We start from the raw sequence: 24,801 nt of genomic DNA on the forward strand, positions 1-24,801 counted from the left end.
GATTAGATTCTTGAGGCAAAGAGGAAGAAAAAAAAGTTGATAAAAAGATGTTCGCCTGATCTTTGGCATTGCTTGGTATGGTTGATCTCATTTGCTGAAGATAACGATTGGCAATCTTTTCTATTCCGCAATTCCAACTGCTTACAACGCCATATGTCGTGGGAGTCCGGTCGGCACGAGGCAAATTCTTTGTTTTTCTGGATACCTGAGGCATTCAATTGTGCATACAACAACATTACATAATCCATTTTGATATCTGGTAAGAAGTGGGTAGATATGTGTACTATGTATAATAAATAAACTAACTAGCTGAAAGACCGTGAATAGCAGACCAATGGGTATCTTGCGTTTCGATGCTTCTATCCAATGATAAAAAAGCACTATACTCGATCATTTTCGTCAACTTCCTCCGTTCCATTTTAGTGTCTTTGTGTAGGTAATGCCTCTAGTGAAAGCGATGCAAGTGCGACTCGTAACTTATAGGTATGTTGATTGTTCATCACGTCGGATCAGGTCATCACAAAAAAGTAAAGGCAATAAAGAAAGAAAAATATGACAGCAATTGTCGTGAAAGAGCAGGCCTGCTCAAGCTAATCCGTGACCATCCATGGGTGGTCAACCACTTCCGATATAGTGATTCGATTGTCGACGTCGCGGTCGAGCATTCTGCGGATAAGATCGATGCACTCCTCGGAGAATGGCAGAAAGGGGACTCGAAGGGGGTGATCGAGAATCTCGTCGACATTGTAAAATGGATTCTCCTTGTAGACGATAGTGTAGAGCAGAATGCCCAGAGCCCACACGTCTTGTTCTTTGCCGCGGTAGGATTTGCCTTGGAGGACTTCGGGTGCCGCATAATCTACACTAATTAGCAACGATATCGAAAGTCTGAAGGGTTGAAGCTTACCAATGGTTCCCACGAATACATCAAAGGGTCCATTCTTGATGTATGCTGCACTTCCAAAATCAATCAGCTTGATCCGTCCTTCTCCGTCAAGCACAACGTTCTCGTCTTTGATATCGCGGTGAACCACCAAAGCCTTGGTGTGCAAATGATGAATGGCATCCACCACCTGTTTGAAAATGTTGCGACACTCTCCCTCATCCATGGTGGATTTGAGCTCTATATAGTCGAACAGATCCATTCCCGGAAGACCATGCGGGACCATCTCAATATAATAGTTGATTTCGTCTTCAAAAAACCCCTCCATCTCGACAATATTCGGGTGTCGTAAACCGTCTCGGCGAAGGTAGTCTAGAACATGAATCTCTAGTGGCACAGTCCCTAGTCGACGATCGCGCGTCCAGGTATCCACCAGAATTCGCTTCTTAGTGACGTACTTGAGCACCATTTTCTTAGCTGGAATCTTCTTCAGTCGTGCCAGTTTCACCTGCCCATACGCTCCTTGTCCCATCTCCTCGATAATGACATAGTCGGATATTGTTCGCTTCTTGGGTGCTTCTTTGATCAAAGGCGGTGCGCGCACTGGTTCGGGCATAGAGCGGTCGGCTAACGGTGTAGATGCCGCCTCGTTAAGTTTATGACTGAGGAGAGATAGTGGGGTCTTGTTATCCAAAGACGGCGTGTTAGAATGGGATGGCAATGTTGGGGTTGGAGAAGGTGTGCGTTGTCCCGACCGGGTCTGGTGGATTGATGTGGTTGACTTCCTTTCCGTTGTTGCCTGGTCTTCCGAGGAGAGAGCACCGGTTCCAGCGTGTATCTGCCTAGAGTAAGTCACCCACAAGGCATAAACGACTTCAGTTACTGCAATTGTGTCTGCCAATTCATCATCGTCATGATCGCTATTTTCGCTCAGGCGAGTGGGTGACGTTCCATCCTCTCGTTTACTTTGGCTATCCGGGAAAACAGTTTCACTTTTGACAATTCGCATTTGCACGTCGATAGAAAGTCGAGATCCATCGCGATGTTTCGCTGGAAGACCTTCAGATTCAAGAAATATAGAGACCGCATTGGCTCGGTTCTCTCGAAGTAACAACAGATCCCGTGCCCTTCGAAAGCTATGCTCCGGAATCACCATACCGTCCACAAGCGGTACTTTATCTTCCTCAGTCAGAGTCGCAATGAATCTCTCGAATTCTGGAATCAGTTCCGAAATGTGATGACCTTCGGGACGCTCCTGCCCGAAGAGGGCCGACGAAAAGACCGAATTCGAGCTAATAATGTTGAGCGTGGTCGACGAAAGGACCATCATACCGGCAACATGCGGAAAAGTAGACACCCGTAGCGACCTTAAATCGCCGTTCGGGTTCTTAATCACTGTTGTCGGAATGCTACTTTTTCCCGGGCCACGCGCACCGAAGTATTTGAGGTCGAGAAGCTTTTCAGAGTCACTGACGCACTCTGCTGGCATCTCTGGGAAGAGATTCGTGATCGACATCTCGCTCTTCGCGACGTCGCGACCCCAGATCTCATCAGTGTCGCCTTCTACTTTTGTGAGCTGTCCCCTTTCATCATAGGTGAGATATGCCACATTTTCTGTTATCTCCTCAAGAACCCAAATCAACCCTCCACGTTTTTCCATAACCCAGAAACTAGCCGATCCAGTCGTTCCGTTGCGCTTCTGAATAGGCACAACATCACCACACAACAGTACTCCGCGGGACTTAGTTGCTGGATGGTTAGGTTTCCGTGGGTTCCTCTTGCTTGACCCATATCCATCATCTGTCTGAGCCCTACGACCAGTCTTTTGTCGAGAAGACGGTTTGCTCAACAACTGTGCTGTGACACCATTGCCCCTGGGCATATTGAAGCGGGGCTTGACGTTCGAATTAGGGAACTTCGCTGTCGCGTCAGTTGTCGGGTCCTGAAGCTTCGACTCAAGCCACTGTCGACGCTCCTCTTGAACCACCTCAAGTATACTCAATTTTCGAACTTCCGACTGCGTAACTCCAAAGACAAGGCAAGCAAGATCGTTGGCAGAGATGATCGTCCAAGGAGCCTTTGCTTCTGTCCTGAAGACAGCCTGAGATACCGGCGTCCATTTGCTGCTGTGGGTATGGAGCATAGAGCCGATGCCCAGACCGAAGTTGTATCCGGATGAAGACAGAGAGTCGCCAACAGCATACGGCTGCGCTAGTGTTTCCATGAGTTTACTTTGCAAAGACAAAGAACTAAGATCAGTATATGTACGTTTTAGACTAACTCGCCTGGAAGCCGGAGCAGATCTCAGATCTCTCCGGCGTGAGTATACATTGTCGTCATAAAAGGGACTTAAAAGTTGACTATCATCGACAGCCTCGGCGGCATCTCCTGGGTAATTCGGGAACGGGGTTTGATGGCTCGGAAGTGTAGGGCTATGAAAAGACCTCTCAAACACGTTGTCTGCGTCAGCCTCCGGTGGGCTGGTAATAGGTCCATTCAGGCTACCTAGTTGCCGACCATGTGAATCTCGATCCAACACACTGGCCTTGGATAGCAAATCGACCATGCCCTGGAATTCGGAGTCGCCACTTATTCGAGCTTGAGCATTCACGAGACCGGGACTCGTAGCCGCCCAACCCAACCGATCTTTCATAAAATCTATTGACCTCTTGAGAATATTCTGCCGAGTAGCAAGCAATTCCTCAGATCGTTGAGCGAAAGAGAACGAGTGCAAGGATTCCGAAGGAAACCGGTGTAGATCTTCAAAGGGAGGAATCGATCCGCCTGATGGGACGTAAACCGATGCAGCTCTAGACGACGCACTAGATCGATTCGGAGGGGAGTTGTGCTGTCCTATGGACGACGTGGAAGGGTTTGGAAGTGTGAACACTCGAGATAAAGGTTGCTGTCGTATACGATCTAGACCCGATGGACCGAGGCCGTCAGGCTCGAGTAAAGGTGATCTGTGCAAGCCGAGCGTTAGCTCCGGAGTTATTGCAAGGTGAAAATGAGCCCGGAGAGAGACGCTTCGTGCAAAGAAATAGCCTACCGACTAAGCTGATCATAGTCATTCGACGACGCCGCAGTATCCATTGAGAGCCTCAGCGGCTCCCCGGTAGAGGGAATAGACAGATTCCCATCGCTTCGATCTCTGAGATTGAATGTGGTTTGTTCGGGCGAAGACGAGAGTGCACCGAGAGCCGGCGACGACAGAGGGCTGAGATCTCCTTTTTCTATTTTTTTCCACCGATGCATTAGCCTAGACCTCGCACATCGCACGCATACGTTGGAATGCTCGATAAGTCACAAAAGCCAATCAACACTTCTGCCGGTACCCTATCTTATCGCGGCCGTGGACTGAAACATTCGTCCGCCTATCCCTAGCAGTGACTGCACAGAAAACATGCTGACTTGGACATCGACCGAAATCAAAGTTCACTCACCATCGTGCTGTCTCCCGCGTCCAGTCATCCTGGTGGCTTAGTATCAAGCCCACCTCCCCCTAACTGTGACGGGATGCGAAGTAGGTAAGGCTTGGAAAAATTCCCGGAGACAAGTCTCCACAGCGAGAAAGTGTCAAGCCTTGAGTGTTGAAGTTGAGGTATGCATGAGCAATTGATTATCAATATATATCTAGGTCAGAAATCGGTGGAAAATGCTTGAAAGAAGAAAAAATTTCAATCGGCTGCTCGCCCGACGAAAAAAAGGAAGACCGCGTTGGGCGATTGGCAGGCGTTCGGATTAACCCAAGGGGAGTCAAAAAGGGTGTAATTTGGAGTCAAACGCTTCCCCGCTCGGGAGCTCCGACCGAATTGTTCGATGTACGTATAGGCGGACTGGGCTGGGTAGCGACAGATTGGCAGGTTGAGCAATGTTTCGTGCAAGAGTAAACGGAGGTTTAAAAATGTTAAGTATGTGAAGGAAGGAAAAACGAGTATGGACATTGCGGGGGAAGTAGCTACTTGGTTAGTGTACGTACAGTCGCAACTAGTGGTGAAGGTGAACCTGAGGAATTAGGCACCGGAGGGGCTGCCAAGGCGTCGTGGCCAACAGTGGCTGTCTGATAGGCACGATCATCTCTTACTGTATATATGCTCTGTATATATGCTCTGATTATAATCGACCTGAAACGCAATTCATGCTCTTTGACTCAGAAGCCGCTTCGTGCGCTCTTTGATAACGTCTTACAAACACACTTTGGTGACCCCTGCTCCGATGAGTCTTATGCAGCCAAGGCATGTGAATACCAATTCCAAGGTTGTTCTTAGAGCCCACACCATTACTACAACAATACAGTACTCCGACGTATCCTACAAATCCGACAGCAAAAAAACTAACGAAACCCGGTCCACCCTACTATTTCTTGCAAGTTGCAGGGGCCCTGAGGGTCAACCTCTAGCCTGTGATATTCCAGATTAAAAGCAGCTGGCCACATGGGGCGCCCCTCCGTGGACCTATGTATACGAACTATACGTTCTCTACTTACAACAGTCTAGCAATCCGCTCAATCACCTATCAGGTATTGCATGATTCGCTACGAAGAGGTTCGGATATATCGTTTGATTGAAAAAAGCCCACTTTAAGTCCTATGTAGGTGCCGAATACTCCGGTGACTACCGACTACCCATGTTGACTTGCATGTACGGAGTCGTAAGTGTGGCTTTTTGCCGCTGACGATCATTTGACTTGTTTGGTTTGGTTTTGCAACCACGCATACAAATTAGTGATTGTTCACGATCGGAGGTCGTCTCGCAAAGAAAAAAAAAAAAAAAAGTGAGATCTTGAAAAGCCTACACTTGACATGAACAAGATTGGATGCTGGATCGAGAAGAATGCCTCACAAGAGTGGATACCTACATACACCGTCCAATAGTTAGTCTACGATGTATGACGCGGTGGTGCCTGCTGGTTACTCGACCGAGATTGCTTACCCACAATTTTCTGTATATGCGAGATAAGTAGTACGTGGTAACCGGATCGTGGCAAGGAATAGGACTGTGCATAAGGTTGGACAACCTGTGCTAAGTACGATCAAGTCAAGCGATCAAGTCAAATGCTAATCACCACGTCCTGGGCTGCAAAGCAAGAAAACGCATTGATAATGACTGTATAAGGTTATAGTTGCTACATTTGCAAACATAGATGGCGCTTGTGACTATCGTATATATATGGTGACATGTGATGGGTCATGCGACCCTATGTGAAACTATTCAAGGACAGGCTATCTTCATCCCTCGGCGACTGTTCTCGCTTCTCGTCTCGGCCATCTCCAAATAGCGACCCTTGTCGCGACCGTGACTGACTCCGTCTGCTTTGATCTGGTGGTAACGATGCGGAACTGACAAAATGAGATCGGTGTGTGTTGTCGCCTAACATCCATGAGAATTCGGATTGTGCCAAAGGCCGTCTAGGTAATATTGTAGGCGTTGAGCGAGATTGTAGAGGGTCAGATGCACTTGGAGAGGCTGAAGTTGCAACTGGCTCAAAGTCTGTGTCTGCTTTAGATGCTTCTGCCTTCGTGTCAGCTTTCTCTTTCTCATTGACCGCAGCTTTTTCTGTAGGTTTCTCTTGGATCGCCTCTTCTTCTTCTTCTCTTTCGAGTATTTCCGGCTTATCAGAAGCGACCTTCTCATCATTCGTCGTTATTGATGTAGATTTAGTTCTGGTCGATCCACTTGAACCTTGAAGCTCTGTCTGAACAATCTTTATCCTTTCAAACGCTCTGTCGAGTACCTCCGTGGCCTCGAGGCTAAGGCCTACTGTAGACTCCTTGATATGACTCAAATCATGTATCGCTTCTGACAGCAATTCTGCAAGGCTGTTGTCTCGTTTTTTCAAAGAAGCCACCTGCTGCACCAAGTCCACCGGGTCCGAGGTCCTGGAAGGTCCAAGTCTCGGAGTTCCAAATCGAGGGCCACCGCGCCAGGCTCTTGAAGGGATACCTCCAACTTCGGCATTAGCCATATTGCGCTTTGCCTCACTGACAGCACCGCGCACCGCCTTTGCGACCCCCCAGCCTTCTGTGCGGCGCTGCAGTCCTTCCGAAACATCCTGAAATAATGACTCAAGGGTTCGTTGATTAGCCCTAGCGGGGGACTGCCCGGAGGAACTCCCTCCGCTCATATCCCGGGAATGACTTCGACGGTCGACCTTTTTCGGAGATGACTCCCTAGGGGGTTGTTGATGTCGATCTCTTGCAAGCTCTGGAGGTCGACCAGAATATTTAGACACCAGGAACGCTCCTCGAGCGGGACTCAAATTCTGCTCCAAATATAGTCCATCATGGACCAATGTCTGTGGACCATGATCCTGAAGGGCAGGATAGCGTAATAATAGCGTTAAAGCAGAGGAATAATCTACCTCCAGCACTAAGAAAGAATCAGCTTGATTCCACGCGCTTTCTTTGAATGCGAAAAGAGCTTACGCTTCCATCTAATGCGAAGCAGCATTGCAACACAAATATGGTCAATTAAGGAGGCTCTCAAGCCATTTGCAAATAATAAGTCCCAAATCAGCAATGTGTCGTCAAACGAGAATTCTCGACCAAAAAGTAAACGAATCCAACGACTACGATATGCGTTAGTTTGAGGGTTACTGGTATGGTTAGGATAGTACGTACGTCAAAAATATTTGGGGCAGAATCTCAATAGCGTTTAAATGTGTGGCTAGCTCATGATCTGCAGCCACGAGTAATTCATTATGAATGAATTGAGATCTTGCTACTATCGGAGCCATTTCGGCTTGACCATTAACTGGCTTGTCATCGGTGTGCTCGTAAAATGACCGCGCAACCTGCATAACACTGCAAAAGAGGTTGAAAGAGTCGCTTTCAATGTAATTGGCGTCTAGTAGGTGTAGCATGACACTTTCATCGTCCGTTGCGTTGACTGGGATCGTTTTCGTAGACTGAGCAACTGCGTCGCGCTCCACTACCCACAGTATTGGCGCAAGCAGTTCATGCATTCCTTGTCTGTATCCGAGGTCGGGATTAAGTTTTGAATAAACGAACAATATATCTAGCATCATTGACTTTGTTGATGGTTCGCGGAAAAAGAAGTTGTCCTGCAAACATCTTTCCACGTCTTGATAGATTTCAGCCCTGGTCGCTTCATCGTGGCGCAAAGCCTGCCAAGGAGACTGCATTTCAAGTATTAGTATGAGTACGACATGGTGCCAGATCACAATTATACCTCTTCATCTTCGGCGAGCGGATCAACTGTGGATTGCAGATCGTTTGGATTCTTTATGTATTTAAGAAAATGATCTTTGAGAGAATCATAAGCGCTGCGTGTATCTGCAAGTCGATCTGTCCACTTTGACCGATCGAGGTCGTCGCATAACAAGAATATCTAGAGACTGCCAGTCACCTTCATATGATCTCATAAAAAAGGGCAATTGATTATTTACCTTCCAGCACACTGATCGAAGACCATTTTCGCATGGATTTTCACCGTCTTCGGATATGATTGCCTGTTTTAGTTCATATGTATCCCTGCCATAACCGAGAAGGGTCTCCCATCTCCGTCTGATTATAACCAGCGATAAGCATAGATTCACGTGGATTGGCTGGGTATCATACCTGGCTTCTGCAACAGTTTTCATGGCATCATTCAAGCAGAAAAAACAATTTGTAACATTCAAGAAAGTAGTTGAGTGTTCAAGGCAGGTCAGATTTAGAGTCGACAGTTGAGATAAAGAGGGAACCAGGAACCCGAATGACGTGGGGAAAGGTACTAAATTACAATACGAAGTAACAGCAATACCAATTATTACTCATCTGGACTAGCGGTACGTAAAGTATCTTTCCGCCGCTTCCTCTCACAATAGTTAAATCACTATCAACAACTACAAAAGCTTGGGATATCAAGCACATTGCTGTCATGCTGCTTCAGTATTGAGCGAGTGTCAACCCTCTCTCTGTATCTTTCAGCCATACAGTTTTTTTGTATACGATTTCTAACGAGAAAATTCTATATTATGATACCCCACCACGCAACATATCCTTTTTGAGAGTCCGTTTGCATTTATATACATAGCATCGTTTCTACACAAAGCGATCTTTAGCCTGCAATGTCTGCTGACTTGCTCGCTGAATTTGGGACCAATACAAGCCATGCTGGCTATGCAGTAAATGCACAGGGACCCTCACAGTCACAAACGAACGATTTATTCTTCGACGATGATTTTGATTCTTTTGTGTCCCCGGAACCTACAGACACCGGTGCATTAGGAAATCAAGAAAATATTTCAAGCCCTGAAACAAATCATGACAGACAACGATATACCCTGGATGTAGCTACGTTACCTCCGGTCTCTGAAGGCGCTGAAGTATTATTCGATGCATCTGCAGAAGTGAGATCAGACGAAGCTGATGAGGACGATTGGGGAACATTCGAAACGKCCAAACCTGCAACTAGTCCTGCCCAAAGTGGTCAGTTACTTGATATTGAAGATGATCATCAACCATTATCGACGCCTAAATACAATTTAGATCCAACATTATCCTATGTTTCGGCGCCTGTTGATCTCATTTCCCTCGAAGACAAGCCGCAATCACCTCAAAGCATTGCCTCACAAATAACTCCTAGCTCAAGACATCTCCAAACGCTCAAAACACCTGCATTCACAAAGAAGGCTCCGATAAAAAGCAAAAGTCCGCCTAAACCCTCCGAGGATGACTTCTTCAACGAATGGGATGATTTTGAGGATGGGACTAAAGAGAAGTCTCAAGTTAAATCTAATGTTTCAGTGCCTACGAAAGGGACGAAGGCCAATGATGCTATCAAATCTACAAAATCACGACAATCCACACAGTCACAATCAATTGTTCGCCCGACTAATATCCCTCCGCCCTCCGTCTTGCTTCAGATCATTCCCTCCCTTTTAGAGGAATTCCGTGTACAGCTTGATAGTACAAAGCGAGGATCTCCAACCACCACATCTGATTTTGTCACGAACCTTGTCCAGACCCTTAGAGTAGCTTCCCGGATTATTGCAGGTCGCACTCTACGTTGGAAGAGGGATACGATATTAAGCCAAAGCATGAAAATTGGTCCAGCACAATCGGGGAAGAGTAGTGGGATGAAACTAAGCTCTGTCAGCAAAGGCGAATCTATCAAAGAGGAACAAGAAGCTGTTGGCGTCCTTGAAGTCTGGCGCCACCATACATCCGCATTCAATTTGGCTATTCAATCATCTGGTGAACGACCCGTGCCCGTTATAACAGATAAAACTCGAGTCATTACTGCGAATGCGGCGCAAGGCGCGCTCAGAGCTTCTCATGCTTGTGCCTTGTGTGGTCTGAAACGAGATGAGAGGCTACCCAAGCTAGACGACGATGTGCAAGACAGTTTTGGAGACTGGTGGGTTGAACACTGGGGCCATACAGACTGCAAGTGGTTTTGGGAAGAAAATTCAAACAAACTTCATCAACGTTGAAATCATGAATACCATCTTGAGCGCAACAAACCAACTTTAAATTCCATCACCTGGAACGGTCTATATCTAAGAAGGCAATGCCGAAGACATTGCATTGCCTACGGCATATACTATGTACACCAGTCAAGACAGTCCTGAAGTAGATAATCCTTCCCTGTCGTAAAGTTCATGTGTATGACTAATGGCATATCAAGTCTGCCGTCAGATCGTGAGCTTCGTTCCGAGGCGTACAATGTCCCTTGTCCTATATCCAGACGCCATGGAATGCTAAAGCTATGGATGTATACCAATCCCATACAATCGGACTTTGAGCCGAGGTCTTCCTGTCGCTTCCCTTATACCCACACCCCACTTCACCCCGTTTCTCCCGAAACGAGGGGAATGAAACATGAACCTTCAAAGTCTATGGTCTTGTCTGTTATGCTTTGCTGTTTTACAATATCAAGAATTGTGACCCAGACGTGTCAGACTAAATAAATTGGACTGTCCAGATCGAAAATACCCTGCGAAGATGGGACTTCCAGAGAGAATGAAAGCGGTCGTTTTCCACGGACCATACAAAGTCGCCGTAGAAGAGCGGCCTGTACCCCAGATTCAAGCTTCGACAGACGTTATCGTCAAAGTTAGATATACCGCTCTTTGTGGAAGGTAAGTCTCTATCCTACACCATACATATAAGGGGTGCTAGTAACTGGGGCTGATTCGTTTATAGTGAGCTCCATGTATTCCGTGGCCATCAAGCTTCCAAAACCGGCTTTATCATGGGCCATGAGTTTACAGGCACTGTCGTTGAGAAGGGAGATGATGTGAAGACCTTGGCAGTCGGAGATGTTATTGTTAGTCCGTTTACTACTTCATGGTATGTGAGACTTAGCAGACAGCGTGGGTGATGCATACTGATTATTGGGTGAAGTGGCACATGCTTTTATTGCAAGCAAGGGTTCTCCTCTCGCTGTGCGAATTCTCTGCTCTTTGGCTGCCCTATTCTAGACGGTGGTCAAGCTGAATATGTATGTGCTAGACCTTTTCCATATATTCAAGACGAGGAACTGAAAGACATCGCAGGCTAGGATCCCTTACGCAGATACCACAGTCTCCAAAGCCCCCGAAGGCATTGACGAGAAACTTCTTGTCTTGATGGCCGATATCTACCCCACTGGCTTTTTTGCAGCCAGCAACGGATTCAAAGACTACACCAGAGAACAAGCCACAGAGTTGACCGTGGTCGTCATTGGTTGCGGCCCGGTCGGTTTACTTGCCATTATCAATGCTCTAGAGTATAAACCAAAACACCTTTTGGCGGTAGACTCTGTGGAACCTCGTCTTGAGCTTGCTAAAAGCCTAGGTGCAGAGCCGTGGAACTTCGTGAAGGATCGCGAGGGGTTGGATAAGCGGGTTAAGGAATTGACGGACGGCCGGGGAGCTGATGTGGTTATTGAAGTAGTGGGACTGAGTCCGGCTTTGCGAACGGCTTTTGATCTTCTGCGTCCATGGGGGACTATCAGTAGTGTTGGAGTGCACAATGCAGAGGTGAGTCTTTTTTCCTTCAAAATTGTGAAAATAAGCAGAGTCTAATGTTTGTATAGATTCCATGGTCTGGCAATGAAGCATATGGCAAGAATTTGAAACTTCAGATGGGCCGATGCCCTGTACGCTCAGTATTCCCTCAAGCTTTGGAAGCATTGAAGAGAAATCAGCATCTTTTAGGGTCAGTAAACGTGTCCACTCTGTCGTCACAAGCTAAAAAGTATTCGCAGATTCATGGCGGATAAGATAATGCCGCTCTCCGAAGCAGTCGAGGGGTACGACTTGTTCGACAAGATGAAGGCGCAAAAAGTGATCTTTGAAGCATGAGAAGACGAGACAGAATGTACCTAGCGGGGCTCCTGTGTACTGGCCAATCAGGAGCCTGCCTGAGCCTAGCTTTCCCCAGAGAAAGCCCAGATTGGGATTAGTGCGTCTGTATCAAAAAATGTAATTGTTCATACATGTACCTGTGTAGAACATAAATCAGCGTCGCAAAACTGCTAGCTTATCATAGATGATCAAATTAAGTTCACTCTGAGCATGTCTCACAATGAGAACAGCTCAGTACTGAATGTATATAGCTTCTTGGCGGTGTCAATCCCTGATTGGCCCATTACCACCCTGTATTACTGTTACCGTGTGTAATGTTGTCTCCTCCCGCTCTGCGAGTAAGTTTGCTAGCAAGCCCGCCCACCACTAAATATTGCTCCTCACTTTCTTCCTCTCCACTGCTCAAACGATTAATTCTCCTCTCTCCATCCTCACCTTTCCTCATATCACTCCACCTCTTCATCTACAACCCTCTCTCTCTCGTCCCTCCTCTTCTCCCTTTCTTTCGACTCGTGTCTTCCGTTCGACCCTTTTCCTCTATCCTCCTTTCATCCTTTCATCCTTTCATCTTTTCTCTCTTCCCGTCTCTCTACCCCTCCGTCGCCCGTCCTACACCCCAAACCACCTCTCCCCGCGTCATCCTCAGCCATAGTATCCTCTATTTGCTGCCCATACATAATCTTGTGTAAGTCTGTCCTGGAATTTTCAATCGCCTTCCAATTCCTTGTGTTGCTTCATGTTCTAATTGTTCCCCCGTCTAGCCGGCATTCTCTTTGCTCATTTCACGTGGACGATATTTCGAAAATCGATTTATTCACGCTTCTCTGAACCTACTTCGCAGCTATATTTCCAACCGAACTTCGCAAGAATCTCTCAAAAATGGCAGCAACCACCGAAAACCACGACACATCTGTCCCCAACGACGAAGTCATGAACGACGCTTACGGCCGTGGCAACATTGGCGAGTCAGGCGAACTCGAGGATCAGCCCAAGACCGAGGAAGAATATGCTCAGGCCATTCTCACTCTGCGCGCTATCGTTTCCTCCAAGGAGGCTGGTGTTATTATCGGCAAGGCTGGCAAGAATGTTGCGGATTTGCGCGATGAGACTGGTGTCAAAGCTGGTGTTAGCAAGGTTGTCCAGGGAGTTCATGATCGTGTTCTCACTGTTACTGGTGGTCTACAAGGATGTGCCCGCGCCTACTCGATTGTCGCAAAGGGACTGCTTGAGGGTGCTCCGCAGGTCGGAATGGGTGGTGTCGTCCAGAACAACGGTACTCATCGTAAGTAGTCTGCACTGTTGAATCTCTACCACATACTCACATCCCTTTTAGCCATTCGCTTGTTGATTTCACACAACCAGATGGGCACCATCATTGGTCGCCAAGGCCTCAAGATCAAGCACATCCAGGATGCCTCCGGTGTTCGCATGGTCGCGCAGAAGGAGATGCTACCACAATCCACAGAGCGAATCGTGGAGGTGCAAGGCACCCCCGAGGGAATCGAGAAAGCTGTCTGGGAGATCGGAAAATGCCTCATTGACGACTGGCAACGAGGAACAGGCACAGTGCTATACAACCCCGCTGTGCGTGTCTCCGTCGGCGGCTCTGGCCAACTCAATCACAACGGCGACCGACCTAGCGGCAGCTACGGTAGTGGACGCTCTTACAACCGAACCGGCAACGGCGCTGACTTTAGCGAACCCAGCAGCGGCTATAACCGTCGTGGCAGCGGCGACAACGCTAACCGCAGTATTCCAATGGTCACTGACGATGGGGAAGAAGTCCAGACTCAGAACATTAGCATCCCTGCAGACATGGTTGGATGCATTATCGGTCGGGGCGGCAGTAAGATCAGTGAAATCAGACGCAGCTCTGGAGCGAGAATCTCAATCGCCAAGGCACCCCATGATGAAACTGGGGAGCGCATGTTTACGATCATGGGAAGCGCACAGGCTAACGAGAAGGCTCTGTATCTTTTGTACGAGAACCTCGAAGCCGAGAAGATGCGTCGTAGCCAGCAGTCTCCCGAGTAATGGATGGGCTTCCTGCTAAAATCTCAATGGCTGTCATTGATCTTCTCCCTCTTACCTTTTGACCTCCTCTCGTTCAGAGGTGAAATTTTCCTTTATTTATCAGGTTCTTCATCTTTACGATATCGTCTCTTCGCGTATCACTTCACTTTGTCTCCTACTCTGGTCTCCTTACTCTACTACAACATCGCCTGTATTTCTCAAGACGATGGGTTCTCTCACCGGATTACGAATTAATGATGTCCTCAAAACAGAAAAAAATTCCACTCGATGGTCTAATGTCAGACCCGAATTATCAAACTATTTCCTCTCCCTTGACTAAACTTTCTTATCAAACACTACTCATTCGATCCGGTTCTTCTCGCGTACCGACCTTCCATTACTCACTACTCATATCCTAAATTCCATGTCTGTAATCGATAACTTGTTTTCCGACGAACTATTCGTTGATATACCACCTCTCAAATCTGATACTCTTGCAGCTCCACCGATAACCTTATCGTTTGTTCTCTTTTCTATGTCGTCTAATGCACCGTCAACTTGGTATGTTTAAAATTGTTTAAATACCCAGACATTAGTTCACGTCATCAAGGCAAACAGTGTTATCCATGGATGGACCGATCAATATTTAAAGATTAAATCAAATAGCAGGTGTAGGCAATGAAGAGGAAAAAGATTACCTACCGAGCACTTTCTCCAGTTAATAATGTATAAATATGTATCGACACAACCCATAACTACATAAATTTCATAAAATACAAGAAGCGGCTGATCAGAAGCGAAGAACCGACCTCAGTATTAGGGCAGAGTGAAACTCTGTCATCCATACATACATATCGTCCAGAGCCTCTGTTCTAGCAAATGCTATTTCTTTCAACGTCCAGTTATCTCTAGAGCAAACCACGTTCTTAAAACATATAGGGCAGATTTAATTGACAGCTAGGTACATGTACCCCTGCTTGAGATTTTCGGGCATGATGGACAAGACAAATGGCTGGGTCAGTACAGTGACAGTCTCGTATTTATGCTGATATTCAAGGTCAGCCCGGGCACCATCTGGTGAGTTGTTACCGCTCCTCCAACAGATATACAAATACGAATCATACACGGGATGATTCGATGCTTTTCATAGGAAATAAAAGCATGACTGATTCATTTTGACACACAACGGGGGGAATCGCCTCGTTTGTCTCGCGAGTGATGAGTTTGTATAGTATTTGCACCAATGATGCTTTCCAAAATCAGATTGCTCGAGTCATTGCGGCGCGACCTTGCAAAATGAGCCAAATGAGATTGAGAGAGGACGTTGTATGAAGCCTGCTATCAGATATACATCGGGCATAGTGGGGTAGCTTCGGTGGGGGATAAGATATCAAAAAAAAAATACTGACTTTAATGTTTTTCCATTCACATCTATAAATACTGTCGGTCGCATGAGCTGGTCTTTGCACCATACTTCTGATCGCAGATTTTTATCGTCTTTTTCTACGTCTGCACTATCAATAAATTGACCCGTCGAAGGGTAACAACATATTTTGGAGATCGAAGAGAAACAGCACGATGGAAACTCAACATCCGCAGTACCTCGAACCCAGTGAATTGGGGACGAAGGAGTAGTAAGTACTCCTATTGCACACTCTCTTAACCATTGCGAAAGACCTAATCGTCCGATGTAGCTGGGAAACATATTACGAACGATCCTTAGAACACATCGCATCAAAGACAAGAACAAAACCCGAGAACAGCACCACTACCACCAATACTACAGAAGGGGATGATAACGAACATGACGAAGAAGAAGACGATGACGATGACCCAGGTACATCCTGGTTCTCCGAGCACGACGCGCCCCAGAAGATCCTTCGCTTTTTGACGTCGCGCAAATTCCCACTGTCGCCGAGAAACGTTCACCGGAAAAAGGGTGCAGAGCCAAGTATATTAGATTTGGGGACTGGGAATGGGAGTATGTTGGCTCTGTTACGGAAGCGTGGAGGATTTGGGGGGATGATGGTTGGTGTTGATTATTCGGAGCAGAGTGTTAGGTTGGCGAGAGAGTTGCAGCGGTTGAGGTTGCATAGTGCTTATGAGTCTGGTGATGATTCTGATGATGATGATGACGACTATGATGAGGAGGATGATGAAGAAGAAGCAGCCGAAGAAGAAGAGGTGGAGGAGGAGAGTGTCGTCGTGGCGTCTTCTGCAGGTAATGCGGCCGATGATACCGTACAATGCGAAGAAGGCATCCCGCTGAAAAACCAAGACATCCAATTCGAAGAATGGGACATTCTCGACCCCGCCAACGAGACGATACTCGAAATCAACACTACAAAGAAATTGTCCTGGTTCCCATACGAATCGCAAGGCTTCGATATTGTCCTTGACAAAGGCACCTTTGACGCCATCTCCCTATCCGACGAAACCACTGCATCAGCCAACACGCACATATGCCATCAATACCCCGTCGTTGCGAGCAAACTCATTCGGCCAGGCGGATACCTGATTGTGACGAGCTGTAACTGGACTGAAGATGAATTGGTGCATTGGTTCACCACCGCCACGAAAACGACGGAGTTGGAGGTGTGGCATAGACTGGAGTATCCGCGGTTCAGGTTTGGTGGTATGGAAGGGCAGGGTGTTTGTACGGTGTGTTTTAGGAGAAAAGAATGAATAGAAAGAAGAATAAAAATGGTAAATTCCCTGAGAGATAATGCAGTCTTGACCGCTCTGCCGTGAAGAATATATTGGGGAAAAAAAAAAATTTGACAACCAGTGTCTCGCAAAAGTAAACTCCCATCCGAGTAGTTAACGCCGTGCCAAAGTCCCATACCCTAAAAAGTTCATGAAGCCAAAAATGTCGATGTCCGTGAAAGAGATCACTTCTGGTCCACCAAACACAACAACGCCTCCTCCAGGATGTATTTTCCTTCCTTGTACTTCTCCGCCGGCTCGTATGCCTTGTCGTACTTCCATCCGACGACCACCCGACACGTACGACACGAGATGTCGCGCACGATATGGCGGCCTGTAGTCATGTTGCGTTCGACGGGATCTCCTTCCGTGACGTTGACGACTCGTTCGAATAAGAAGGCTTTGCCGTGTTGGCCGCGGAAGTTCTATTTCTGTCAGCAAATTCAATCTTTCTGAGAGAAGAAAGGGGGGAGACGAACACGGCTGACTATGTCATTGTAGTCTGCGAGGTGGGCTTTGCACTCTCTGCAGCCGAATATCTTGTCGGCGTTGAGGTAGACGTTGTATGTGAGGCCCATTTTGTGTCTCTCTTCTTCTCGTGGAAGACTGATGTCTTTGCAACAGATTCTCGACTTGCTCTCCACCTAATCCCTCGCAATAAGAAAAGAAAACAAGTCTTGAAGTGATATGTCAGATGCAATCCTTATCGTAGACAGGCGTCGAGATAAGCCTTGGAGAGATGCGGGGAACAAAGAAGCCCGAGCCGGGTCCGCCGCTCGGTGATTAGAGGGCCGATTATCGTATGATATTCACTTGAAAGTTTGAAATTAAAAACCCAAGATTTTTGAAGCAAGTAGAAAGAGAGATATTGGAACTTGATTCATTCAGCCTTATTCGCTGTACAGCTAGGAAATGTAGGTAGGCCTGATGTTGCAGGTGAGCGAATGGAGTCAAAGTACGCTAAGCTGGGATGGGTTACGGTAGTGTGGGCTCATCTGATCTCAGAATCCGCTGACCTGCCAGTTGGATCAGATCGTCTTCTTTTCATCCATCTAAAAATTGTCTAGTGACTTGTCGAGACCAGATCTTAGTTGCTCACTGTGTTTGTACACCCACCATGTCTTTGTAGAATGTCTTAATCTGGTTGATGATGCAGCTGATACGATAACACAAACAAATAATGCAAACATCATATTTTACGCTTGAAACCATCCTCATGTCAATAAGTAACAACTCTGGTCGACTATCCAATGGCTGGAAAGTCTCCTCATGCTATGATAAGACCAATGAGCGTCAAGACAAGTACAACTCTGGTCCTTGCCGCCGGTTCAGCTTCTTGAAACATCCGCCTTCAGATCTGTTTCAGCACTATGCAGGCTGCTTTAACTATGCATTTTAGTCCGCCTCACCTCTGCCAGACTTTGGACCTAGGAATTAGCTCCGCATCATGATTCTATTTTCATCACCGTCTCCTTTGTCGGTGGCAGTAATCAAGCGGCAAGGCATATCGCGCGCGCCAGTCAAGTGCGAACCCGTGTGTACTACGCCACAATGCACATAACAAGGGGTTCGGCGCTAAGACTACAATGTCCAATCGAATCATCCTTGCTGTGAGGGAATTGCTGTACTTATCGGCTTGAAATTGTCTACTTTATTGACGACTAAGTGGCCCTGATTTAGTAAATACAATATTCCAACATACACACAAGAGATATAGCATGATCTTTACTCCTACATGCGACAGAAAGACTCACGAGGTCATTTCCTGTCTAATAGCTTCGAAGAAATTGGAAAAGCGTCAGAATCATGACGGCGCCAACTGAAAACAAAGACTACCGGCATAGACTATTCCATCGATTTGACCGATTCCGAAATAGGTCATCCAGTCGCCAGAATGAAGCCAGCGCTCAATCGATCCCTGGCCCGAAAACCAAGCCAGGTCTTCAAACCAGGTAGGAGATACAAACCTCAATTGAAACAATAGTGTTGACCTTGTGAAAAGTTCAGCTCCAATAGTGCAGTCTACAATATCCACCATCGACCCGGCACCACCTGATCAGGCGACTAAGGTTACGGTTCCTGACGTCGGAACCAAGGTCAAAAAGACTGAAAGTCAGCCAAGCCAAAGCACCTCCCTACCCAAGAAGATTGAAAGTAGTGTTGCTGCTACTAAGCCGACTAAGGTTAAACTTGATGACATTGACGGCGGCATTGTTGGTTCGGATCTTTGGAGTGCGGCTTATCGCGAAGCAGTCGAAAGTATGCAAGATGAGATGGACATCACTATTCTCAAGGGAAGCAGTGTCGCTCAATTATTCGAAAAACTTGAAGAGATCGACAAAGACGTCAATCAAAAATCGGCTTTTGTGAGGGGTATGGAAGTTTTAAAGAAAGCGAAAAAGCCTCTCGAGAATTTCAAACTAGCATTAGATTTGGCAAGTCCGTTGGCGGAGCTCGAGCCGGTTGCAACGACGGTTGTTGGCGTGCTCAAGGGTGTGACTGCAGTAAGCCATAATCTATTTGATTTCCTAAATGTGTCGAATTGAATTTGACAGAGATCATGACATGGCAATACTAACTTGCCGCGCAGATCGCTATCAGCGTTGCAAGTGCCGATGTGAAATTTGAAGATCAGATTGTCGAAATGTTACAGCATATCTCGTACATCGATGATTGTGACACGCTCGGCCAGAAAGCGGATGACAAAGATATCCACAAAGTAATGAATCTCTGGGTCGCACAATTTTCATGGGAGTATTTTCTGACAGTTGCAGGCGCTCGTTGTGGTATACAAGAAAATTTTGGAATTCTACAAAGTTGCATTCGACATTCTTACTAGGAAAGGAGTAAAACTGATCATGAAAATGGTCATGGAGAATGACCGCTTGCCAAGTATCGTCCAAGATTTTCTGAAATGTGCCGACATCCTCCATAAACTTATTGAGAAATCGGTACTTAGGATTACGCAAGATATACAAGCCATGCTCTACCACTCGGAAAGTGAGTTGCCATGCATCTCAGTGTGTGACATAAATCCTTACTTACTCCATCTCAGTTACTCAATGGCTAGGTACTGACAAGATCCGCGGCCAGAGCACATACCACTCAGAATTGCAGAGTCTTAGAGCTGACCGGGCCTGTGAGTTCTTGTTGAAAACGCCCCAATTTGAAAGCTGGTTTCATGCTTCCGAATCCCGACAACTGGTAGTTCTGGGTGATAAGGGCCACGGAAAGACTGTTGCTATGGCATATCTCGTTGACCAACTCAATGGAAGGAACACGTCTCAAATACCTCAGCCAAAATTATGTTACTACTACTGCCGGGACGATGAGACAGGCGAGGCTATCCAAATTCTTTCGGCTTTGATTCTCTCGCTCCTTGAACAGCTTCCTGGCCTGCAAAAACCTTTTTTCGAGATGTATAAGCAGGCTCAGGCATCCGGAAATATCGATCCCGCAACAAATATCAAAACCATGGAAGAGTTTCTGCAAAAGTTGCTGAAAGCTGTTGATCGCCCAATGTTTGTCCTTATTGACGGTCTGGATGAGTGCAGTACAGAATCTCGTAATGATCTTCTAAAGATACTGAAAACTCTATCACAAGAGGTACCAGTATTGAAAATTATATTGTCTTCCCGGCCCCAGGAAGAAATATTGGAGCAGTTGGACAAAATACCACGGATTGACCTAATTTCCGACATACAGCGAGACCGCATCATTGCCGAAGCAACAGTTGAGAGGCAGCTGACAAACCGATCGACAGACGTAAAGGAGCTCGTCATAGACGAGTTATCGAAGCTGGCGGAAGGGAGCGCAATCTGGACAAAGATGACAGTCAATTTGATTAAAATACGCAAAATAAGGATGAAAGTACCGATGAAACGCTTCCTGGAAACTATTTTGTTACCACCAAAGCTTTCGGGTTTATATGTTGAAATTTTTTCACGCTGCACCTCAGATGACCATGAAAATGAGGGCCTCGCCCGTACAGCTCTAAAGCTTCTCGCCGTTTCTCGCAGGCCCCTAAGTATAGTGGAACTCGCCTGGGCGGTGACATTGGGTGTGAGTCACGGTATCACCAATGTCACCGCTCTTACTGAGGAAGTAGATCATCAAAGGCTTATGAGTCTTATTGACCCTTTCATCTCTCGCACTGATTTCAGTGATATCAAGAAGCGTCAAGTTCGGCTCGTACACCAGTCAGTGAAGGAGTTCATTATAGAGAAATGGACTTCTGGTTATCGTCCGGCCTTAGCAGGGGATAGAGCCAATTCGGAGGAAAGAATCGTTGAGGACCTGGAAGCGTGTATGCTGGATATTTGTGTCAGGTATCTCCTACTGGATGATATTGGTAACAGAGATCTGTTCCCCGAGGAGTTCGTCGCAATCTCAGAGCTGCCACAGGGATCCGACTTGTTCGATGAGGACAAAGAATCAGTCCAGTATGATCCATATTGTACGTGGGATACCTGGGAAGACGATATGATTCGGTACGATCCAACTGAACGTGGCTTTGGCGAGTTCTTCGTTTACGCATCGTGCCACTGGACGGGTCATTTTGGCGCGATTAGTGCTAATTCAGCACTTTTCCCCAGCCTCGAACATTTAGAGAGTGTTTGTAAACGGGGATCGACCCGACTCAAGAATTGGATTGAACAAAACCGCCGCCCAATTTGCGCGATCAACCCTAGAGAAGAATTCGACTATACTCTGTATGACCCCCTCAGCATAACTTCACTCTTTGGTTCGAAAGCAATGTTATGTTACATGCTGGAGAACTCAAATTTCGATGAGGAGAAGTATCTTCCGAACCCTCTGATAGGCGCCGCCGATCAGGTCCTCCAATGGGGCGACATATCGCGGCTCAGGATATTATTTCTAAATTACAAAGGTGATCATCAGCTGCAAAATCTCGAGTCTTTTCGTCTCGTCATCAAAAATTGGTTCTACCCTAGAAAAAGACACAACAATTGGGAAGTTGTGTATGACCTCGTCGACTCTCTGACCGATAAAATGGTCCGGGAACACTGGGGTAACGAACTTCTGTGCATTGCTGCCCGCGCAGGATGTATGCCGATAATACGGCGGCTGGTTACGAACGCTCAGCAGAACGTAGAGCTCAGGAGTGAATTGCTGCGCGAGTCCCGCGGTGAACAACAACCACCAGCATTTGCTGAGCCGACGCGTCAATCAATCGAGGAGGCTGTGCTAGGGAATCATGTTGACGCAGTAGAGTGTCTTCTGACAATGAAAGACATTGAAGTTCACCTTCAATACCAAAACTGCTGCGGTGAGAACGTCTTCCACCTGGCATCCACGATTTGCAACCCGGCAATGTTTCGCGTTCTTGTTCCCCGTTATCGCGAGGGCGTTCATCAAGTTGATCATCAGGGCAGTACAGCACTCGTGCGGGTTATTACGAACGCCTTGGCCTCGGAACATCGATATGAAATCGCAAAAATAATTATCTCCGAGAGTAGCCCCGACTGGACTAGCCATTATCACGATGGACAACAAAATCCTTTGCGAGCGGCCGTGCAGCTTGGCGATTTGGAAATGTGTTCACTCTTAATTCGCGACGGCGGCATGAGTCCAGTTTCAGCCCTCAGTTATGATAAAGAAGGTCGGGCAGGATTGAAAGACAGAAATTCCACGAACGAGGATAAGGCGGGGGAAATTCTGCAACTGTTGAGCAAACATGCCGATTTACATCCAACCTAGTAACTTTCCGGCATCGGGTTCACCGAATGCAGGGGATGGCTACCAAAATGCAGTTTTCATGGAAAGCTTGTGGCCATGGCGGTAGCCATGGCGTAGTCTATTCCTCAACGTCATCGCAGGGAACGCGAGAAGTAGAGGTGGTGTGCTATAGCTGTGCTGAAGATAGCGAAATGGTGATGTCTCTACTAGAAAGTCAGAAAGAGAAGTCGATGCTAAGCTTTTATTGCCTTGACTATTGAGGCAGGCACTATTACCTATTCGGGTAAACGGTCACACTATTGTGGCTTTGTCTCTTTGAGATCAGACGAAACGAGCCGAGGTGCGCTATTGACTTACGTATCAATAAGTAAAAGTTCAAAGCGTACATAGAAAGAAGATTCTTCGGAGTCCGATACGAAACACCCAATAAATCTGTATGGAACAAACAGCAGCCTCACCCCAACCCCGATCACCCTTCTAGAAAGTAACGACAAATAACCGTATCAACAACCAAAATTTCCAAGATCTAACCGACTCAACCCATTTTATTTTCCCTGTCAGATCAACTCATCGAATATATGACGTCAAAGCGCATCCACAAGCCCTTCATGAATCGTTCGCGACGAATTTGCGGGTTTGCTTCAAAGATGCACGGAGTAGAATGTTTTAGTTTCATCCACTGCCGTGTATCCGTACGAAACAGCTCCATACGCTTCCTTGTTTGGGGAGGATCATTCTCAACTTTTCTTTTCTTTCAATTTTTTTCTTTCCAAGGACAAAAAAATAAAAATAAATAATTATTGTTGACACGTACGTCATCTAGGAGAATCTCGGCCCGCAAGCCGGTGAAACCGACTCAGGTCACGAAGAGTAAGGTGTCTGTGAATAGTATGAGGGATTATGTAAAACACGGAATGAGCCCTAACCCCTTCGATTCGCAATCCATTCCAATCAGCGATCAACGTGGATCAGCTGGAACAAACAATGACGTTATTTCCTTTGCAGCATGTTTCGCTTAACTGTACGCAGCACTAACGAGAAATCTAGAATCTGTAGACCGGGCTAAAATCTCCGCTAATTACTGGGTATTAGAATAGCTGCTCGATGTTGTACAGCGAAAAGCGGGTTAAGAAGGTCGAAAAAGGTATGCGGATGGATGATCGGTTCGCATCCTGGCCGAATCAGCTAGGAGAGTAGAGGATCACCAAATACATTACTGTGTATGTTATTGTGTTATGGGATCATCTTCCGAGCAGCAATCTATCGAGTGAGATAGAGTTGTTGATCAATTGTGTATTGTTGGTTGCTCAGCATGTACCTGACGATCGTGTTCCTTCCATAGAGTTCAAACTTAAGAGAGTGAGAACGAAACCGGACGCCTCCGTACATACGACCATTGCTCCGTCCGTACGGAGGACGAATAATACGTACGTCAAGGATACGTGGTGGTAACGTTGATACGGACGAGGTCACGTCATTAGCCGGCCAGCTGATGGCTTACCTAACCCACTCTTGCCAAAGATAAGACAGTCTACCGACTACGTAGTATGTATGGTACATTACGCAGTCAGGTGATAATCGAGCACAATTGAGACTTGAGACGAACTGTATTCAGAATATCTATACGGAATTTTAATTTAATTTAATTTCCTTTTCTTGGAATTGCTATTTGTGTACGGATAAAAAGTACTCTGTATGTTTCAAAATTATTTTTATATTTTTATCGTGTCAGGCAGATCGATCGTTCCTGAAGCAAGGCCGTGGCTGAGCCGCTGACTGGCTGCTGTCCAGGGGCGGTATCATGTGTGTAATGGTAGTACGATACGCAAATCGGACAGCTGTCGGTGGGGCTGATAGGGGTCTGGCCATGCCGGTCATTCTGCGCACGTCCTGCTGCTAGTCAGCTGTCTTTACATAGTACTGGAGTAATGTTGCCAAGTAGATACTTATTTTTGCATGTCGGAATAGAGTACATGCTTGAAATTATTTGCATGAGATCGTGCTGGCGCAGGAATTGTTTCATCCGCGCCCCTAGGATGGTGGTTATGTCTACCATGGATCAGATCAGACAGCAGGCAAGGCTGACGATGATAAGCTATGGAGTCCGCCAGCTTACCGAACCCACCACCATAGATAAGTACGATAGAAACAATTATCAATTGTAAGACCGAAGACAGTGCGTATTGCGAACCCAATCGTACCCT

The 24,801-nt window shown here is 46.6% G+C and overlaps 8 protein-coding genes across 8 annotated transcripts; 5 read left to right on the forward strand and 3 right to left on the reverse strand.

The window, feature by feature from the left end:
- Positions 1 to 590: 590 nt before the first annotated feature.
- On the reverse strand, positions 591 to 3,976 carry BHQ10_001433 (uncharacterized protein; the record flags this gene model as incomplete). Its single annotated transcript, XM_040873469.1, has 3 exons — positions 591 to 859; positions 908 to 3,846; positions 3,933 to 3,976. The coding sequence occupies 3 exons, from the start codon at positions 3,974 to 3,976 to the stop codon at positions 591 to 593; spliced, it is 3,252 nt and encodes a 1,083-aa protein (XP_040729938.1).
- Positions 3,977 to 6,079: 2,103 nt separating this feature from the next.
- BHQ10_001434 (uncharacterized protein) lies at positions 6,080 to 8,485 on the reverse strand (the record flags this gene model as incomplete). The annotated part of the gene is made up of 7 exons (XM_040873470.1): positions 6,080 to 7,251; positions 7,308 to 7,450; positions 7,503 to 7,853; positions 7,914 to 8,020; positions 8,074 to 8,232; positions 8,291 to 8,408; positions 8,463 to 8,485. The coding sequence occupies 7 exons, from the start codon at positions 8,483 to 8,485 to the stop codon at positions 6,080 to 6,082; spliced, it is 2,073 nt and encodes a 690-aa protein (XP_040729939.1).
- A 468-nt stretch (positions 8,486 to 8,953) lies between these two features.
- Positions 8,954 to 10,321, forward strand: BHQ10_001435 (uncharacterized protein; the record flags this gene model as incomplete). The annotated part of the gene is made up of 1 exon (XM_040873471.1): positions 8,954 to 10,321. One exon carries the CDS (start codon positions 8,954 to 8,956, stop codon positions 10,319 to 10,321), a length of 1,368 nt encoding a protein of 455 aa, XP_040729940.1.
- Positions 10,322 to 10,832: 511 nt separating this feature from the next.
- Positions 10,833 to 12,175, forward strand: BHQ10_001436 (uncharacterized protein; the record flags this gene model as incomplete). The annotated part of the gene is made up of 6 exons (XM_040873472.1): positions 10,833 to 10,969; positions 11,034 to 11,180; positions 11,235 to 11,331; positions 11,387 to 11,851; positions 11,908 to 12,029; positions 12,079 to 12,175. 6 exons carry the CDS (start codon positions 10,833 to 10,835, stop codon positions 12,173 to 12,175), a joined length of 1,065 nt encoding a protein of 354 aa, XP_040729941.1.
- An 882-nt stretch (positions 12,176 to 13,057) lies between these two features.
- Positions 13,058 to 14,212, forward strand: BHQ10_001437 (uncharacterized protein; the record flags this gene model as incomplete). The annotated part of the gene is made up of 2 exons (XM_040873473.1): positions 13,058 to 13,460; positions 13,512 to 14,212. The coding sequence occupies 2 exons, from the start codon at positions 13,058 to 13,060 to the stop codon at positions 14,210 to 14,212; spliced, it is 1,104 nt and encodes a 367-aa protein (XP_040729942.1).
- A 1,557-nt stretch (positions 14,213 to 15,769) lies between these two features.
- BHQ10_001438 (uncharacterized protein) lies at positions 15,770 to 16,876 on the forward strand (the record flags this gene model as incomplete). Its single annotated transcript, XM_040873474.1, has 2 exons — positions 15,770 to 15,825; positions 15,886 to 16,876. The coding sequence occupies 2 exons, from the start codon at positions 15,770 to 15,772 to the stop codon at positions 16,874 to 16,876; spliced, it is 1,047 nt and encodes a 348-aa protein (XP_040729943.1).
- A 206-nt stretch (positions 16,877 to 17,082) lies between these two features.
- BHQ10_001439 (uncharacterized protein) lies at positions 17,083 to 17,475 on the reverse strand (the record flags this gene model as incomplete). The annotated part of the gene is made up of 2 exons (XM_040873475.1): positions 17,083 to 17,322; positions 17,377 to 17,475. The coding sequence occupies 2 exons, from the start codon at positions 17,473 to 17,475 to the stop codon at positions 17,083 to 17,085; spliced, it is 339 nt and encodes a 112-aa protein (XP_040729944.1).
- Positions 17,476 to 18,791: 1,316 nt separating this feature from the next.
- Positions 18,792 to 22,618, forward strand: BHQ10_001440 (uncharacterized protein; the record flags this gene model as incomplete). The annotated part of the gene is made up of 6 exons (XM_040873477.1): positions 18,792 to 18,849; positions 18,914 to 19,401; positions 19,488 to 19,616; positions 19,672 to 19,897; positions 19,953 to 20,036; positions 20,106 to 22,618. 6 exons carry the CDS (start codon positions 18,792 to 18,794, stop codon positions 22,616 to 22,618), a joined length of 3,498 nt encoding a protein of 1,165 aa, XP_040729945.1.
- Positions 22,619 to 24,801: the final 2,183 nt, after the last annotated feature.

Source organism: Talaromyces amestolkiae (genome assembly GCF_001896365.1).
Source record: "Talaromyces amestolkiae strain CIB chromosome Unknown scaffold2.1, whole genome shotgun sequence".
Lineage (NCBI taxonomy): Eukaryota > Fungi > Ascomycota > Eurotiomycetes > Eurotiales > Trichocomaceae > Talaromyces > Talaromyces amestolkiae.